Raw genomic sequence first — 20,239 nt, forward strand, 5'->3', positions numbered from 1 at the left:
AAAAATAATACACTAATCTTGCTTAAAATGTTGAAAAGAATATTTCACCTTTAACTGTTGGAGATCAGTTCATCTTCTAATCACTTAACTATTCACAGTAACAGAAATTTTGACCAGGGGTACCCAAACCTTTGCATGCCACAGTATGTCTCCGTATACAGTCCTGTGATTCATTTTCTTGAGGGTGTATTCAATCTATCCTGTAACCATATTAGAATTAATGAAAGACTGCACCAATAGGGTGGACAACCAATCTGCAAAAATCAACAAGCTGTGGAAATACATAAAAAGGAAATAATAATAATAACAATATATACATTATAGTGTGAACATGAGGTGAAGAGTTTTTGGAAGAGTCCGTAGGTTGTGGGAACAGTTCATTGATGGTGCAAGTGAAGCTGAATCCCTTCTTGTTCAGAAGCCTGATGGTTGAGGGGTAGTAACTGTTCCTGAACCTGGTGGTGCACGTCCTGAGCCTCCTGTACCTTCTACCTGATGGCAGCAGTGAGAAGAAAGCATGATCTGGGTAGTGAGTGTCCCTGATGATGGATGCTGCTTTCCCATGACAACACACAGTATAGATGTGCTGAATTGTGGGGAGGGCTTTACCCTGATGGACTGGCCCATACCCACTACTTTATGCAGGATTTTCCATTCAAGGGCATTTGTGTTTCCATTCTGAGCTGTGATGCAACCAGTCTATATAAACTCCCTGTCACGTCTATAGAAGTTAGTCAAAGTTTTAGATGTCATGCTGAATCTTCTCAAACATCTAAGAAAGTAAAGGTGCTACCGTGCTTTCTTCATAATTGCACCTAACATATTGGACTCTAGACTGGTCCTCCAAACTGATAACACCAGGGAATTTAATGTTGCTGACCTTCTCCACCTCTGAACCTCAGATGAGGACTGGCCCATTGACCTCTGGTTTCCTCCTCCTTAGTCAATAATCAGCTCCTTGGTCTTGCTGACATTGAGTAAGAGCTTGTTGTTGTGGCAACAATCAGCCAGATTTCCATTCTCCCTCTTGTATACTGATTTGTCACCACCTTTTGATTTGGCCTATGACAGTGGTGTCATCAGAAAACTTAAATATGGCATCAAAGCTGTGCTGAGCCACACAGTCATAAGCGGACCGTGATGGAGATTGTGCAGGAGATGTTGTTGCCATTCCGAACTGTCTGGGGTAGGCACTGGAAGAAATAGAGGATCCAATTGCACAAGAAGGTATTAACGTCAACGTCTTAAAGCTTATTGATTAGTTTTAAGGGGATGATAGTATTGAATGCTAGGCTGTAATCAATAAAGAACATCATGATGTATGCTTCTTTGCTGTCCAGATGTTCCAGGGTTGAGTGAAGGGTCAATGCAATGGCATCTGTTGTGGACCTATTGTGCCGGTAGACAAACTGGAGCAGATCCAAGTTGTTTTGCAGCCAGGTGTTGATATAGTTCATCACCAACCTCTCAAAACACTTCTTCACTGTGGATGTAAGTGCAACTGGATTATGGTCATTGAAGCAGGTTGCCATGTTGCATCCTCTGCAACTGGAGGTTACCTCTGTACCTTCCTCTACAATTGGATCCTTGACTTCTTTACAACAAGACCACAGTCTATGTGGATCATAAATAATGTCTCCTCTCTCAACACTAGTGCACCTCAAGGATGTGAGGTACTCTACTCTCTCATGACTGTGTGGCTAGGCACAGCTCAAATGTCATCTATAAATTTGCTGATGACACAACTATTGTTGGCAGAATTTCAAATGGTGATCAGGAGGCAAACAGGAGTGAGATAGATCAGTTGGTTGAGTGGTGTTACACCGTCAACCTCATACTCAGCATCAGTGAGGAATTTATTGTGGACGTATGGAAGGGGAAATCAAGGGAACACACACTAGTCCTCATCGAGGGGTGAGCAGTTTAAAGTTCCTGGATTTCAACATCTCTGAAGATCTTTCCTGGGTCTAACGTATTGATGCAATTACATGGAAGGCATGACTGTGGCTATATTTCATTGGGGGTTTGAAGAGACTTGGTATGTCACCGAAGACGATTGCAAATTTCTACAGGTGTACCGTGGAGAATAATCTAACCAGTTGCATCACCATCTGTTATTGGGGAGGGGATAGGGGCGAGTGGGTGCCACTGCACAAGATCAGAAAAAGCTGCTGAAGTAAACTCAGACAGCTCCATCGAGGATACCTTCAAAAAGCAATGCCTGAAGAAGGTGGCATCTGTCATTAAGGATCCCCATCACCCAGAACATGCCCTCTTCCCATTGTTACCATCGGGGGGAGACACACACTCAGTGTTTCAGGAACACTACCTCACTATCGTTTTGCTCTCTTTCTGCAACACTCAGTTTAATTTTTTGTATATGTTCTTTATTGTAATTAATAGTTTTTGATTAATTATTATGTATTGCAACATACTGTTGCCACAGAACAAATTTCATGACATATTGGATGTCAGTGATATTAAACCTGATTCTGACACTCTGAAATTCCACGTTTCCATTCGATTCTGATGGATTGTTTCTTCCTTACTATATTTCACAATGATGTCGCCTCTTGTGGGTCAGTTCTGCTAGTGAGGCAGAAAGGTGGTAATAGAACAGTCTGAGATATTACTTAAAGGATTTGAGTCTGCATCATGTTGTCTAGTTGGTCTGGAGTGGGATTATTTTTGTTGCTGATGTATCCTGTTGAAAGGTCAATCTTGGGTGGTACATTTGGTTTAATTCTTGTCTTCATTGTAATGATTTGATGCAACTGAATAGTTTGCAGGCCATTTTAGAGGATGGTTTAGAGTCAAGCTAACCACAGTGTGTTTGGGGGAAGGGCAGACCTGACACACTCCTTCCTTAAGGGATTATTGAAACAGATAATTGGTGTGATAATATATACGTTTATTTAATTCTGTAATTTAAATAACTGAATTTCAAATTTTCAGATGCTGTAGTGAACTAATGAATCATTAATTCCATCCTCTTGGTTACTATTTCACTAGAGTTACCTCTATTCCTATTAATATTACTTTATTTTAAAGTTCTCTCTGTCATCAGGAAACCACTACCAAGTATGTTGTATTTTACTGTTTGATGCTGTGACTTTATCCAGGATTCCTGTGACAACACAACTGTGAGTTTCCCCTCTCAAGATTCTGAACTTTGATATTAGACCCTGTATCCAATTTTGTCTCAAATTAACTTGTCTTCTGAAAAAGTTTAAAATAGATTATGCAGTTTCATCTTCCTTTACATTGGCAATATAACAAGTAACCTTACTGTAAAGAAACAGATGAGATATTTTTCTAGACTTTTAAGTGTTGAACAAAATCTATTTTTTGTATTCATAGTCTCGTGTGATATATTACTATATTAATTTAGTAAAATCATAAGTTAGGTTACAAGGATAGTTAGTATAGTTACATCAAATCCCTTGTTACAGAGGAGTTACGGGTCTGGGAGAGAGCACACATTCTCACCAGTTGCAGTCACGTTCTTTTGATTGCAGCTTAGTCTTGAATTACTTGGGTCACTGCTTCATTCTAACTGAGACAACCTGCAACCAGAAACAAGTGAACGAGTTCCAGGTCATATTCATCAAAAGAAAACATTCCTCGTTGCATCTTTTTTGCTGCATTTTTTGGAAAGCTATGTGGGCCTGTGAATAAGGATTTGCAGAGTCTCTTCAGAAAGCAGTTCTGCATTATCATTGTTTGGTTGCCATCAGAAGTCTTATTTATCTGATTTTATTTCAGAGGAAATATTTTGAAAGTAAATTCAACTTTATTAGTGAGTTAATTTTACTCCAGAATTTGTCTTTTAATTGGAACTTCTTATGAGAATTTAGAATGGGTTAGTTTGCCTGTTGTGAAGTCGGGTATTGGTCTTTGAAAAAGAAGCTTCTTAACTACTAAGAATGCAAAATACTGTGGATGTTGGAAATCTGAATTAAAAATAAAAATGCTAAAATACTCAGGAGGTTAACAACATCTGTGCAGAGTTAATATTCTGGACCCTTTTATTTCCAGATGAGGAATAATTGAATTTGTCCATTGCTGGATAGCCTGCAGGAGTCACTATATATAGCCAGAAAAATATATGAACATTTTCCTCAAGTTGTCTGTGAAGATGAAAACAGTCCCACTTCATTTTCATTCTGTGGCCAATAATTCATGTCATATAGAAAGACAAATTGATGTTTCTCTGCTCAAAACATGCTGTCCTGGAAATTATGGAACCAGCATGTGACTACACAACAGGTTTTGGTCATGCTCCGACATGTTGGCCCATGGCTGCCTCTTGTGCCATGATGAGACTACACTATTCCCCACTCTGGCCCCTTACTACTTCTCACCTGTCTGTCACCACCCCTTGGTGCTGCTCCTCCTACACTTTCTCCTATGGTCCACTCTCCTCTCCTATCACATTCCTTCATCTCCAGCCTTTTACCTTTCTCACCCACCCACCTGGCTTCAAGTATCATCTTCTAGCTATCATCCTTCCCCTCCCCCACCTTTTTATCCTGGCATCTTCCCCCTTTCCAGTCCTGAAGAAGGGTCTCGGCCCAAAATGTTAACTGACTGTTCATTTCCTTAGATGCTGCCTGAGTTCCTCTTGTATTTTGTGTATGTTGTTTGGATTTCCAGCGTCTTCAGAATTTCTTGTGTTTAGATTTTGGACAATTTCAGCTTCCAGAAATATTAATTCTTGTTACCATCCAATCCTGAATGGATGTCACTGGATAATTTTAGAAATTTGTGGTCAACTAATTTTTTTGTGCCTTCTCTGACCAGTTTTGAATATTTTGAAAAAAAGTAGCAATGAAGGAATTAGATGTACATACACATTCACATAGCTATATACAGCAGTTTCTGGTTAATTGGGACCAATATATATTGATCCAATTAAGCAACTGTCCCAATTAGACAAAGTTTCATGGAAATACAAACGTAGTTAAAAAGGTATAACAAAGACAAGCTACTGTTTAACTGAGTAACAAATTATGTATTTAAATGAAATACAGAACAACTTAGAACACTACTAATACTGCTACAGTACTATAAACCTGTATAGCCTCCTAATAATTATTGATAGAGGAATTAATGCAGTGTACACTGCAGAGTTCATTGGGCTGTAAATGAACAAAATCTGCACGGGCATTCAATGCCTTCATACAATGCTTTCAACAATTGGATCCTCCAAATCTTCAGTTTTCATTGTAACATTCAAGATGATTGTCAACGCCTTCAAATTCTTTGTAGTCCCTAACTTGTTGAAGAAATGAAATCATTTCATTTTCACTGCCAGCTATTTCTGGCATCTCCCAAGCCTAAATCCTTAAAACCACAGTGAGTAAAACAGTTCAAAATTGTCTTAGCTCTTATGCCTTGCCAGCTATCAGTGACAAAAGTCACTGTTTTTTGAACACAAACACATGCAACTGATGCTATTTAAAAACTGTTCACTCTAAGCAAGTGTAGTGTCTAACAGCCACACATGCACATGACTGATGCTAGTTGGAAACTGTTGGGCAACAGTCTCCTGTCCCAATTAAGAGGCATAGTGTCCCAAATTAAACAAAGGGAATCTCGGCTAATTTCTCTGAGTTTTTGTTCTTTAAGAGTTGGCACAAATAAGCCGCTGCCCTGATGAATCGATAACCCAGTTAACCCAACACCACTGTATCTACATCTTAATCCAATAAAATTGTGTTTATAGTAAAGCTATTTTACTTCATTGCTCTGTATCTTTTAAATTTCACTGTAACTATTTTACTATGTTGTAATAGTGTGAAATGTTAATTGATCTAGTTAAATGTTCATTTAAATACTAGATCCTGCTTTTATATCATTCCCTTACGGGGTAAGAGATTTTCATCAGTGTATATTAACATGTATGCCATATCTGAGTCATTCCATTGCCATTACTGAATTTCTATATTAAATTGAATATTTCTCAAAACAGACATATTCTGAAAATTAATGACCTTTTTAAGATACAGATTTAGTCTCATCAGCAGTTAAATGAAATCCAACAAAGACAGATCTATTCTACAGTTCCGTCATGTTATTCAATAGCTCTTTCTGCTGAACCCAGTGAACTCCTAACAACTTTACCATGAACATTTTAGAACTTGTACAATGACTTGAAGCATCCATGTTCACTTTTGTTTCTGATATAGTTTTAGTTTCCTGTGGGCTTTGAATTGTTCATTATGCTGTTGGAACCTCTAATGTTTACCTGTTCATTGATCTTAATCAGTAACTGTGTCCCTGTCTTCCAGCACTCTGTGTTTCAATTTTTCCATAATCCGCAGTATTTAGCTTTAAATGCATCCTGTGGTTAGATGGTCTTTCTGACATTCCGTTGTTCACAATTTCCTTTTACATCTACAGTTTTACATCTCATGTTAAGGTAGTCTGCCTGATAACGTTGAAGAGAAAATTGCACATGATTACTGTAGATTATTGTGGAATTTTGTTTTGCTCAGGACATTAATGAGTGGTCACTTTAACTCGTATTACAACATGATGCCATTTCTTAATATAATAATTAACATCACACTGAAAAAGAAAGGGCATCTATTTCTTGCTTGTCATTTTACAACCACAATGTGTCTTAGAGCCTAAGAAATTATTCCGTAAGCAGCCCTTGTGATGGAAATTGGGACAGATAATTGATTTACGCTAGCTGGTGGCGCAGTGACATCAGCGCTGGACTCCGGAGCGAAGGTTCCCAAGTTCAGATCCAGTCGGGCTGCTCCCGGGTACGTTTTCCATCCATGCCGGCTTGAGTGTCAAGCTTGTAACTGGGCCTCGTTTAAAAAAAACTGCGTTGTGAGAAGTGCATGGGGGACCGCTCACAGAATCTTTCCTCCAAGACAACCACTGGGAAAAAAAAGTGGTCACTGAGACTCTGGCAGAATACGGCACACAAAAAAAAAATTGATTACAGTGAAATCCCACAATCAACAATGATCAGCTAATCTATGTTAAAGATGTTGGCTGCAGGATAAATATTTTCAGAAATTGTGTATTTTCACAGTATATCTGAGATTTCAGACTATCTGATCTGTAATAAAAAAAAATCTACTAGTTGTCATCCAACTGAAACTTGTGATCCCAGCCATACAAGCTTGAATTGCTGTCGATTAAAATTACTTGAGTTACTATTATATCCTTAATTGCATAAAATTGAAGGCTGTCCTTTTTTAAAATAAGTTACATTAAAATAATTAATATTGTAATTTTCAGGACCAATGGACCATTGATAAAAAAATTTAACTTCATGCAATATGATATTTTGAATACCTAAATTGTATTATTGAATTCATGAGCAAATTCTCTTCAAATTTTACTTATTATCTTTTGGTGGTACAGTACTATTTTCCTTCCGTTCAGCAATTGTGCTACAGATAGAGAGATCTGTAAGTTGCTTTTAGCAGTTTATTTCATTGTCAATAAATAACTATTCATCATTAGTGGGGAATTTACTTTTTTGTTGTGATACGGGTCTAGTTTGCATTGAAGTGCTGGTCACTCTGTAGAGGCAGACATCATTAGATGAATTGGAAATGTTCATTCAGGTCTATTTTTGGATGGGAAGGAGTTCCACGTTCCCAGTGCTGCACAGATAATTTGGAACCGTGTATTTGATTTTGTGAGTCACCTATAATTTGGTGCTGAATTCACCAATTATTAGAAATGTGTCTACCATTTGTGTAATTGTGCAGTTCTTGTGCTGTGAGTTCTGTGAAATTTACCTTCACCTAGTCATAGCTTATATTCAGTTAAAAGGGAAAACAGGTAGCCACAACTAGTGTATGTTGTCTTGGTACTCAAGATATGGATGACTTAATAATCCATCAAGTGGTTTTCTTTGTCTGTGCAAAAATAGCAAACATCTCTTTCTTGTACAGACATGACATGGTTAATCTTTTCATTACTCCAAAATGACCTTTTTCTTTTCTTTATAACAGGAAACAGCAGCAGTTTTGAGCTGAGCCCTGTCACAGGAGTGAGTGTTCATCTGTTGAATAGTGATGGAACTGAAATCCAAGTGAACGGGCCTATTTGTGTGACCATTCCTCTGCCAGCCAGTAGCCCTTTGAAGCATGGCGACACTATCCCAGCATGGAAGTTGGATATGAAAATTGGTAAGCAATACATATATATAAGCAGTTTTATTAAATAGAAAGGAAAACCATCTAGTTTTATTGTCCTTTCCTCAAACATGTATGGCTATCTTGTTGAGAAATCAATTCTGACTTCGAGTGCTGTCTGCACGGTGTCTGCTCTTTCTCCTGGTGACTATATGGGTTTTCTCCCTGTGCTCTAGTTTCTTTCCACACCCCAGCAATGTGCAGGTTGGTGGGTTAATTGGCCACTGTGAATTAAGTGGGTGAGTCGTAGAATCTGAAAGGATTTGACGAGAATCAAAGATAGGATTAGTGCAGATAGTGTGGGCTTGATGGCCTGAAGGGTCTGTTATCTTGCTGCCCCTCTCTGTGACTCTGATTCTGACTGAGCTCTCTGGTATTTCCAGAACTGATTTGTTTTTGTATATCTGAGAACTGTCAACGTCTAGCTCACGGATTTCTCTTTGATATTTGGTAACTCCGGTTATCCGGTTAAAAATCTAACCCCCTTTCATATAAATTAGACCATCAGGTGTAAGTTTCAAGAGTAAAATATACGCCAGACGCAGTTAATCTGCTGGTAATTTTACAAAGCAACTTATGAGTTATATCTATGGTCATAAACCAAAATGTGCAAAAATATGTTGTTGACTCTCATGTAATCGAATGCCCATTGGTAAAACTCTGCAGGTGGTCTGTGTTTATTATAAAATTATTTTCTGTTGATGAGTAAGTGTGATTGCTTTCTATTATTCCTCTTAATTGTTGCATTTTTTAAATCGTATATTTTTTCTGCTATCTGCTTTTGCTTCTAATTATAGCAGTCCCTGTCAGCTCTGCACTCTCCTTCCCCTACCCCCACTCTCTCTACTTGTCCCTCCTTTGTCTTTCTCTTTTCCTGCTTGTTTTGTAACTGACTCCAGTGGTTGTAAACTGGATCAGCAAGCTTTTGATGTATAAGACTGATTAGACATGCTCTTTGCCGCACCACATAAACAACAGCTGCTTACATTACTACTATATTGGAGCCTGGTAAGAGAAATGCACACAGAAAAGAAATTGGACAGCAGTAATAGCACCACCATGAGTTTGGGTTCCTGACCTTCCGTTTTAAACCAACAAAAAGAATGAGATTAAATGTGTGATCTTGAGCTGTCATTTTAGTGAAATGTGAAGGACAGGAAATGTAAATTGAAAGTGCATTTTCAAGGACAATAAGCTGAAGAGTTTACTTGGAAATGTTGCAATAAAAAAGAATTGTTGATAAAATTTATACTTAAGTTTCAACATTTCTCTCAGAATAAAAAAAGTAATGATTGGCCAAGTATTTGTAACTGCTATTAAGGAAAGGATTGTACTAAATATGGAATTAGTGCAGTTCTTTTTATTTGGCTTCTTGTGAGGAGAATTAGATTGCAGGTACTACACTTGCATACAAATCACAGAATACTTTGGCTATAATGGAGTATTTACTATCCTCAAAGTCAAGTTGTTACGACCATGAGCTGAAAGTCATTTTTTTTGTATCTTTTATATTAAACTGTGCCTTTCAAACTGGGATTGTAATCTTTTTAGAGCTACAGTAGCTCCTAATACATGTTAATACATCTATTTAGTTGCTTATTGGTTTAAAATTTTTTTAAAAACTCATGGACTGTCAATAAAGGATTTTGCCTGTCAGCAAAAAAGTTCTTTATAACTTTGAGCAACACACATCAAAGTTGCTGGTGAATGCAGCAGGCCAGGCAGCATCTCTAGGAAGAAGTACAGTCGACATTTCAGGCCGAGACCCTTCATCAGGATTAACTGAAGAAAGAGCTAGTAAGAGATTTAAAAGTGGGAGGGGGAGGGATGGAGCCAAGAGCTGGACAGGTGATTGGCTGAAGGGGTATGAGAGGATCATGGGACAGGAGGCCCAGGGAGAAGGAAAGGGGGGGGGGAAGCCCAGAGGATGAGCAAGGGGTATAGTCAGAGGGACAGAAGGAGAAAAGGAGTGAGAGAAAGAATGTGTGTATATAAATGACGGATGAGGTATGAGGGGAAGGTGGGGCATTAGCGGAAGTTAGAGAAGTCAATGTACTTTATACCTTTTTACCAGTGGAACGTTGCCTATATTAGCACCAGTATACCAATGTCCTGGATACCCATAAAAACATGAAGCTAGTTTATTTTTAAACTAATTTTGTTCAAGGTTCAAAGGTTCATTTATTATCAAAGTATACAACTCTGAAACCATTCCTCTCCAGATAGCCACGAAACCAAGAAAGAAAAGACCAGCAGCACGATCAACGCCCAAATTCCTCCTCTCCGCACAAAAAAAACAAACAAAATTAGAACAAGCATATCGATCTTCAAATCCCCCTCCCGCGCACACAAAAAAAAATGAGAAAGCTCAGGCAAAATACACAGAATATAAACAAGCCATAAGACTGAAAAAAGTCTATTATGAAGCACAGTAGAAATCCAACATAACTGAGCAGGGTGTTCGCATGCGATGATATTTTATGATGCATATGGTCCTGCAAGAAATGCCAAAAATTTAGAAAAGTAAGTAGTTTCACTTTAAGACGCTCTGCATCTTTCACACATCTTAGGAACGTTGCCAAAGTAGTAAAATTTTGGAGAAGGGAGGCCATAAGAGGGATGTTACTATATCTGCCAAAACACATCTATTGAAAACACTGCCTGTTTTAAATAGTAATCTTTACTAAACACGCATGGTTAAGTAACTTCCCAACTGTTGAATTGTATCTTGCTCCTAAAGTTGTGACAGCACTTGCACTCATAGCTAGAGCACTGTAGTCTGGTGTTGTTTCTTTTGAGACTGAATTCAAGTTGACTCTACCAAACTTAGATAAGGCTGAGGAAGCAAGTTCTATTGTATCAAGGCAGGGACTATGGTGTTAAATCAGAAATGCCTGTTTTGTTAAGGAAATAGAAATATTTACCATCTTTTCTAAATAAGTGTTTTATATCTGTTACAAGTGATTTCAGCAACAAAAAATATCCACTGCCTAACTAGTTATCCCTCATCTTTTTTTTTGAATGATGAACTCTTCTAATCTGAAAGACTATTCATAAGAAGAAGTAATTTTATGCCCTAAAAGAAAGCCTACTGCTTTTAAAAACGCTTGGCTCCTCAAACCCATTATGCCCTGGTAATCATCAGTTGAGCTTGGAACTGATGCTACAGGAAAACTAATGTTAAATAAAAGGCACTAAATTACTTTTGTCCTTCACTGAGGATGCCAGAAACCACAGGGCTTGGCTCTGTAAGATGGGAAATTTGTGAAAGTTGTAGCAGGAAACTTGGGCAGGGGAGTGGTAAAGAATTAGCTGTTTTTCTGTGGGGCTCAATAAAAAAGCAGGAGGTCCTTTCTCCACATGATACCAGAGGTAAAGTTTCATGGGTGTGTCCAGCAAAGAGCTACCCTTCAATCACCCAAAACTGTTCAAGTTCCTTTGTCGTGTGAAAAATCTGAGGTAGGGTAAGTTATTTTCTCTTTAACTGATATTAGGCCTGTAGATATGAGTACGGTTTTGATAGCTTGGGTCTCTAAACCCTGTTCAGACCCCACTTGGAGTACTGTGCTCAGTTCTGGTCACCTCACTACAGGAAGGATGTGGAAACTATAGAAAGGGTGCAGAGGAGATTTGCAAGGATGTTGCCTGGATTGCCGAGCATGTCTTGTGAGAATAGGTTGAGTGAACTTGGCCTTTTTCTCCTTGGAGTGACGTAGGATGAGAGGTGACCTGATAGAGGTGTATAAGATGATGAGAGGCATTGATCATGTGGGTAGTCAGAGGCTTTTTCGCAGGACTGAAATGTCTTAACACGAGAGGACACAGTTTTAAGGTGCTTGGAAGTAGGCACAGAGGAGATGTCGGGTAAATTTTTTACACAGATAGTGGTGAGTGTGTGGAATGGGTTGCTGGCGATGGTGGTAGAGACAGATATAGTAGTCTTTTAAGAGTCTCCTGGATAGGTACATGGAGCTTAGAAAAATAGAGGGCTATGGGTAACCCAAGGTAATTTCTAAAGTAAATACATGTTCGGCACAGCATTGTGGGCCGAAGGGCATGTATTGTGCTGTAGGTTTTCTATGTTTCTGATTTATATTAAGCAAATAAAGCCTTGTATTTGTTTAATCTTTGATTCTCCTCTGCCAAAACTACTGTCCACTAGTCAAAAATCGCCTTAGAGTAGTGATTTTGCTTGCTTCTGTTCCTCCATTACTAACAACTGCCTCAAACCTTCAGTGTTTTTTTTGTTGAAATTCTTAAAGACTATTTTTAATGTACTTCGAAATTTTTTGACTCCAGTTTCCTTTTAATATTTTTATACCTAAAAGAGTGATATTGCCCACTGTCAACACTTCCTCCTCCCCACACTCTTCACTCTGGGTATTTCCTATGACCACTGTCACCATTTGTGGATCAACTCATGGTGATCTATAGGACTGGATATTACAGCTGTCCCTTAAAGTTGAGAGGGTCATGGGTGCTGGATGAGCACCTGCCCCCAGAGTCCTGATTAGCTTTTGAGAGCTTGCTACTGGCAAAAGGCTGTCATAACTTACAAACAGAATTAAATAAATGTTAAAGGAAATTGAATTATTAACAGCAACTTTATACGAAGTAGAATAAATGTAACTACTATTTGCATGCACTTGCCACTGTACTCAAGACTGGCAGTCCTATTCAGTCAAATGGGGTAGGGCTGCGAACATCATTCATGGATGGCATTCGGGAGGTGAAGTGTATCATGGCCCTTCAGCTGAAGATCTTCCTATTTCATCACCAGACTTGTGCAAATCCAGTGGCAGAAGTAACAGTCAGATCCACAAGCTACTGGTTTCCAGATTTCTAACTTGTGTTTCAGTTCGCAGATGCAGATATCCCAAAAGGCAGATGCTACCAGTGATCCTCTGCTTGCCAGAGTTCAATAGGTTTTGATCCATTTAAGAGTAAGAAGTTTGGTTTGCTCACATTTCAGCTATTGCCTCATTTTGCCTAAATCTACTAATTGAACAAATTCAAACTATTTATGACATTATTCCTGTGGTTGGATATTTTTGACAATAAACTGGAATTTTAAGGTTTTTCATTGGTTTGTTGAGAATTGGTTTATGTGTGTTCTGTCTATTAGACTGATATTTTGTCTGCAGGGACCTGACAAAGCATTAACTGAAACTTACAAACTTCTTCAAATGGTTCCGTTTATTATCAGAAAATGTATACAATATACAACCTGAAATACTTGTCTTTGCCGACATCCATGAAAAGCAGAAGAACTCCAAAAGAATGAATGACATTAGCCCAAAGCCTCCTCCCTGTGCAAGCAGCAGTAAGCACCAATGCATCAATCTCCCCCTTCCCCTGCCCGTTTCAGCAAAAAGCATCAGCACCAACGCCCACCCAGCAGCAGCAAAGCACCCAAAGACACTCTCACACACACTCTCTCTCTCACTCTCTTCCCCCTCTCTCTCTCTCTCTCTTCCCCCCACTCTCTCTTTCTCTTCCTCTCCCACTCTCCCCCCCTCCCCCCTCTCCCCCACAAGGGACGGAGAGCTATCACCCATTTCACAGCAAAAGGGGAGTTTGTTTTAAGTTTTCATTGTATTCAAGATGACTGTGGTCTCTTTTTTAAAGACTTAGTACACATTTCTTGCTTTTATTTAAAATATAATCTTTATTTACAATTTGAAAATATGTGCAGAAGAATAAATATAGTCAAAGTTTTTTACATTCAGTGTTGCTGGCTCTATACATAGTACAGCTAGTACATTTTCTTTTTGTATGTAGTACTATTGTCAATCACTTAGCTAGCTCCCTGGTGTCATAGACCTTTCCACTATTTAAGGAGATGCCCTGCTAGACTTGGTCTCTCAGTGTCCATTAGCAGAAGATCCCTAGGCTGGTCCCTTCCCACAGAGCCTATGTGTTGGCTGCACCAAGCTTCAATGCATCCCTTAGCATGTACACCTGCAGTATGGTAAGTGCCGGTCAGCAGCCTTCCCTTTTGGACACACAAGATTCTGCAGGTGCTGGAAATCTAGAGCAACACACACAAAATGCTGGAGGTTCTCAGCCGGTCAGGCAACATACATGGAAATGGAAAACAGTCGATGTTTCAGGCCAAGACCCTTCATCAGGACTAGAAGGAGAGGGAGAAGACGCCAAAAAAAAGGGAAGGGGGATGAATATGATGGGTGAAGCCAGATTGGGGGGGGTAAGTAAAGGGCTGGAGGAGAGGGCATTTGATAGGAGAGGAGAGTGGGAGAAAGGGAAGAAGGAGGGCAACAGGAGGAGGTGATAGGCAGGTGAGGAAAAGAGATAAGAAGCCAGAGTGGAGAATTGAAGAAGAGGGAATCATTTATTCCACCCTCCCCCATGTGATTCGCTTATGGACTTCACACTGTACTGCGAGACTAACAATGTTCATGCAGACCAAAGACTGTCTTTCACTAAACTGATGATCTTCCAGCAGCACAAGATGTTCATCTGTGTGTGTATTTTACTGGGAATGGCCCATAAATCATAATTAAGCCTTACTGAAAGGGACTTTGCATCTAAATACAGAGTTTAATTAGGATTTACCCAGGGCTTCCTTTTCAGCAAAGTGCTTTTAACTGGTGGTGGATGTGGTTTGCTTCTAATTTAGATTGAAATGCCTTGCTTTATTTGCACCTGGCATGGGAATTCCTTATATTCAATTGTGTACTGTTGTACCTAATGCTGCCTGTATATAACAAGTATTATTACAATGGGTTTACTAACATGGCTGACAGATTTTTAAAAATACATAGTAAATTATCGAAAATAATATAAGGGAATACTTTCTAATATTTTAATGTAAAGTTATGAAATTACTACAAGCTAGTAATTTTTGAGGAAGAATTCAGTGAATGCAGATGCATATTAGCATATCTGAGGAACTGGTATGTGAGTCAAATCATTATAATTAGGGTTATCCATTTCTGCCAAAAATAACATAAGTACATGACAATAAATAGATTTTGTTGCACAGTGTAAACCAAATTACTACTAGAAGCAATGATTAGAAGGTTTTTTATAATTTAGGATAACATGACCTACAAATAGAACAGTAACTGTCAGGATTGATATTTCCTGCTGTGGGAGGGGTGTGTGTGTGTGTGTGTGTGTGTGTGTGTGTGTGTGCACACGCACAAGAGAGACCGACAGTCACTGTGTTGAGTAATGTTGGTATTTGGTGAGATTGGTGCTGATACAGTCAGATTTTCTGCCCGTTAATAATATTCCAAAGAACTTTAGCTTTCTGGGAATCTAAGTTTCAGCAGCTTCAATTACAAAAAGCACCAAACCAGAAGATGGCAAATTATGTATTATGTTCTTTATTAGAATTGCATAAAATTGAAAGTCAGAATAACATAAATTTGAGAAAAATAAAACTTTTCTTAGCTCATTATTCTCATCTTGTGAGCAATGTGGCTTGTGGTTCTTTGTAGAAATTTATGATGGGGAGTAAATATATATGTTTATATAAAATACTGTTCATGTGTACTCTAAATCAACACACACAAGATGCTGGAGGAACTCAGCAGGTCAGGCAGCATCTATGGAAAAGAGTAAACAGTCGCTGTTTCAGGCCAAGACCCTTCATCAGGGAAGTCTTAATGAGTGGTCTCAGCCTAAAATGTGCCCTGATGAAGGGTCTGGTTTGAAACATCAACTGTTTACTCTTTTCTGTAGATGATGCCTGACCTGCTGAGTTCCTCCAGCATTTTGTGTGTGTTGCTTTGGATTTTTGGCATCTGCAGATTTTCTCTTATTTGTGACATATATACTCTATGTATGTTAAGTTTGCTTGTTTTCTTGATTTTTCTTTAATTTGAAGACCATAACTACAACTGTATAGGGATCAATGTTGCCACATTTGGAAAACTTTGTGCAGCTATAGTCACATAGAAGGAAAGAAAATGTTTCCCTTGAGAAGCTTGCAAGATAGACACAGTGAGGAAGTGTCCATTGGCATAGGAGTCTACAACTAGGAATACTACAATCAAATCTGAGGTTTAATTGCTTTGGAAAGAGATTGGGAAGAATTCCCCATAGAGGATTGTAAATCCTTGGAAATTTGTGGTCCAGGGAGCTGTCAATGCTGAGTTATAAAATATATTCAAAGCTGAGGTATAGATTTTTAGACCTTGGAGGAATCTAGAGTAATGGATATGTGGTAAGAGAGCAGAGCTGGAGCCAATGATACAATCAGACATGATCTTATTGAATGGCAGAGCCATTCTGCTACTAGGGATACCTAGAAATAAGGATTATAGATTCAGAATAAGGCAGCCCCAATTTAGGACAGACATGAGGAAGAATTTTTGAAATTCTCTACAGCAGAGAGTCGTGGAGACAATATTCTAGGGATAAACAGACCATAAGACATTGGAGCAGAATTAGGCCATTCAGCCACCAAGACTACTCCACCATTCCATCATGGCTGATCCTGGATCCCACTCAATCCCATACACCTGCCTTCTTGACATATCCATTGATGCCCTGACCAGTCAGGAAACTATCAGCTTCCGCCTTAAATATAAGCACGGACTTGGCTTCCACTGCAGACTGCGGCAGAGCCACAGATTTACTACTCTCGGACTAAAAAAATTCCTCCTTACTGCTGTTCAAAAGGGTCGCTCCTCAATTCTAAGGATATATCATCTTGTTCTGAATACCCCCACCACAGGCAACATCCTCTCCACATCCACCCTATCTAAACCTTTCAACATTCAGTAAGTTTCAATGAGATCTCTTTCCCCCCTGCCCCCCAACATTCTTCTAAATTCCAGCAAGTATAGGGCTAAACACTCCTCATATGTTAACTCTTCATTCTCTGAATTATCCTCGTGAACCTCCTCTGGACTCTCTCCAATGACAACACATCCTTTCTGAGATACGGGGCCCAAAACTGTTGACAATATTCTAAGCATTATCTCCTTGCTTTTATATTCTATTCCCCTTGAAATAAATGCCAACATTGCATTTGCCTTCTTTACCACAGACTCAACCTGTAAATTAATCCTCTGGGAGTCTTGCATGAGGACTCCTAAGTTCCCCTGCACCTCAGCCATGTTTGAACTACAAGGTATTCATGGAGTATGGAGAGGATAAGAAAGTGGAGTCAAGGCTGAAATTCAGTCAGAGCATACCGAATGATGAGGGGAGTTAAAGATCCATTTGACTTACTCACGCTCCTGTTTTGCATGTTCATGTAATGACATATCTGCCCAGCTTTTTAAGTGCTTGAAATTGGTCCATTTTGTGGGCATTGTCATGCAGTAGAATTTGTTGCAGACATTATGTGGTGTAGCAGACAATGTAACATGTCGCTACGTGAGCCTAGAACGCTCTACGTGAACTATTGATATACAAGGTCTAGTCAATCTTTGGAGTACATGGAAATTTTCACTCTGCATTTGACTTTTAGGCTTTTCTCTGACATGTAATATAAATTCCTTTGTTTCGTGCCTGTATAGTAAAAGTCCCCATAAATAAATTTTGCATTTTGCTAGCTTTTATGAGGATTTTATCATTTTTCTTTGGAAAGCTTTCATGATTAGATGGACCTTTGGAATCTTCTGGCCAGGTCCATGTTAAAGCACTTTGCAAATGTCAAGTTTTGTGCTGGATTTTGCTAACAGATTTTAGAGATTGGGATTCAAAGTTACTTCAACATTTATTCCATTGTAATTACCATCCCTATATTCACGAACGTGTTTATTATGCACCAGTTTGTTCTCTTTCATGAGCTGCTCTCTTGCCAACATCTGGTTAAATGTACTCTCTAAATAAACCTGTGGCTATTTAAAACCAAGTTTTTATGTCTGCAAACATTTGCCTGATCTGTATCCAAATGAAATTAAACATAGTGATTTATGTGACTCATGGGATCAGTAATTTCGGTTGAGCAAAAAGCCATCAGTGATCAGAATCTGAGAGATTCAATGATATGCACACTTTAATTGATAACATTGTTTGAGGTAGGAGTATGTATTCCAAGGTATAGCAACACTCATTAAAGACAATTCTTCCAATTACACCACTATTGGCTTAAAATAGGTACGGCCAAAAGGGCTTGCAATTTTATTTAAAGCATAATTTTCTGAAATAAATTGTATTAGATTATTCTCTAAAAAAAATTTTTGTTAGATATTATCTTTTTCTGTGCATTATTCTGCAAATTAGTAGCAACACAGTGGAAGTGGAAAATTTTTTGAACTGTTCTAAAGAGATGAATGAAAACTCATTGCGTTGAAATTCACGAAAGGAAATTAGTTAAGTACTTGAAAGCAACAAGGTGGTTATAGATGAGGGTGATGGGAATGCCATGTAAATGAACCTACATGGGGGGCTATCTGGATAGATCTATCAGTGTTACCTTAATGTCAGGATAAATGACATTACTGAGAGGGTGCAGAGCATTCTGCAGGGTGGAGTGAGTGATCCAAAGGTGTGATGACTGTCTGTATCAGTGACATTGGGATGCGGTTCTGCAGATAGACTTTAACAAGTTAGGAAAGAGATGAAGAAGCAGGACCCAAAGACAGTCATTTTCAGGTTGTTTCTTTGATCCATATTTGCACCAAGGATGTGTTGAGATATGGAGCTAACAGACACTGATAAAACCCAAACTGAGCATTAGTGAACAAGTTGTCAGTGAGTGCTGTTAGATTGTGTAACTCAAAAGCATAAAACTAATCGAAAGAAAAAAACAGAGCCGGGAGTAACTATTTCATATTTCTGTGGCTTCCTCCATGGTGGCTGTAGGAGTTGACTCTTGAACTGCAGGAAGTAGTTATGGACATGCTGGCATCCCCAACAGTGCATATCAAGCTGCACTGCTGATCTATCCCAAGCTACATCCGCGGATCAATCCCAGGCTACCAGACAAAAGCCTCGAGCCAACACTTCCATTTTGACCACACCGAAATGGCCTCCTCCAACACTTTATCTCTCAGCTTGGATGGTACAACAAGTCTCAATCACCATACAAGACAGCCTCCATCAAGGGCAAGTTCATCGCACAGCTGGTAAAAATGGGGGAACTTGGGATTTCTGCTGCACATTCCATCCATTTTGAGTGGACATGTAAACCTGAGACAGTGTGGGGACTGTTTTGGTTTTCCTTTGAATCATCTCAATAATTTCAGTTCTAAATATTCCTGTATCACTTTCACGATATCAGCAAAGCTCATTTCAGCTGGTTTTGTTGGAGTAGTCAAACTTCCATGCAAACTGTATGCCCTTCTGCCTGTTATATTCAGCAAAACTGGCACTCTCTTCTCATTCTTTCTTACACTGAAAAATTTCTGGTAAAATGGCAGCGCAGCTGGTCGCAGCGACTTCTATGGGGTCAACAAAGGTGCTACCGTTATACTTACATGCATATCTAATGATCACATGATCCTGCTCTGAGTTAAGAACTCAAAGTACTACAGGTCCACACCATCAGCGAGTTGCTCGCTGGCGGAGATGATGAAGGAGTTGTGCAGTGTGCTGCTGCCTGAGTTGATAGAGGCTCACAGTCAAAAGGCACGTGGCTGTTATGATCGCTCTTCCTATGATCGCAAGACTCCTTTGGACAGTGTTAATCTGGTATGCCACAAGTACGATGAAAGCAGGGCGGATGGAGGGGTCTGGTCCTCAGTCATAGTGAGGAATAGGTCTGAAGCCGCGCTGATGCCTGTTTGCGGCCGCCCAGAGAGGGGGCAAAGCCGTTATGCTTCACCGGGGGTGGTGTGGCGCGGTGTCCAGAACAGAGAGCTGCCCTCCCAGGGATTCACTCGGCAGAAGACAAGCGCTGTTATGGCCAACTGCAGATTTTTAGTGCCACTCAAGGGTCTTGGGCCTCAAGCTGTGGGGTTGTTGTCTTTTCAACTGGGGGCGCCGTAGCACAGTTGTGGAGACTAAAGATTTAAAATGGACTGAGGGGTCTGGACTACATACATGCATATTCTGTATCGTATTTTTACTGATATTCTATATTGACTTAAAGTGCATTAAGCTGCAGCGTCATGGGTGGAGGAGAAGGGAGATGAACCTTGGGG

The 20,239-nt window shown here is 39.3% G+C and overlaps 1 protein-coding gene across 1 annotated transcript in view; it reads left to right on the forward strand.

Annotated features, from left to right (window-relative positions):
- The window catches only part of fam171a1 (family with sequence similarity 171 member A1), a 169,898-nt gene that overhangs the window by 134,229 nt on the left and 15,430 nt on the right, over positions 1–20,239 (forward strand). The window contains exon 5 of the mRNA XM_063044128.1: positions 7,989–8,165. Within this exon, the coding sequence (XP_062900198.1) occupies positions 7,989–8,165 (177 nt within the window). The remainder of the gene's footprint in view (positions 1–7,988; positions 8,166–20,239) is intronic.

This window comes from Mobula hypostoma, chromosome 3 (genome assembly GCF_963921235.1).
Source record: "Mobula hypostoma chromosome 3, sMobHyp1.1, whole genome shotgun sequence".
NCBI classification, from domain to species: domain Eukaryota; kingdom Metazoa; phylum Chordata; class Chondrichthyes; order Myliobatiformes; family Myliobatidae; genus Mobula; species Mobula hypostoma.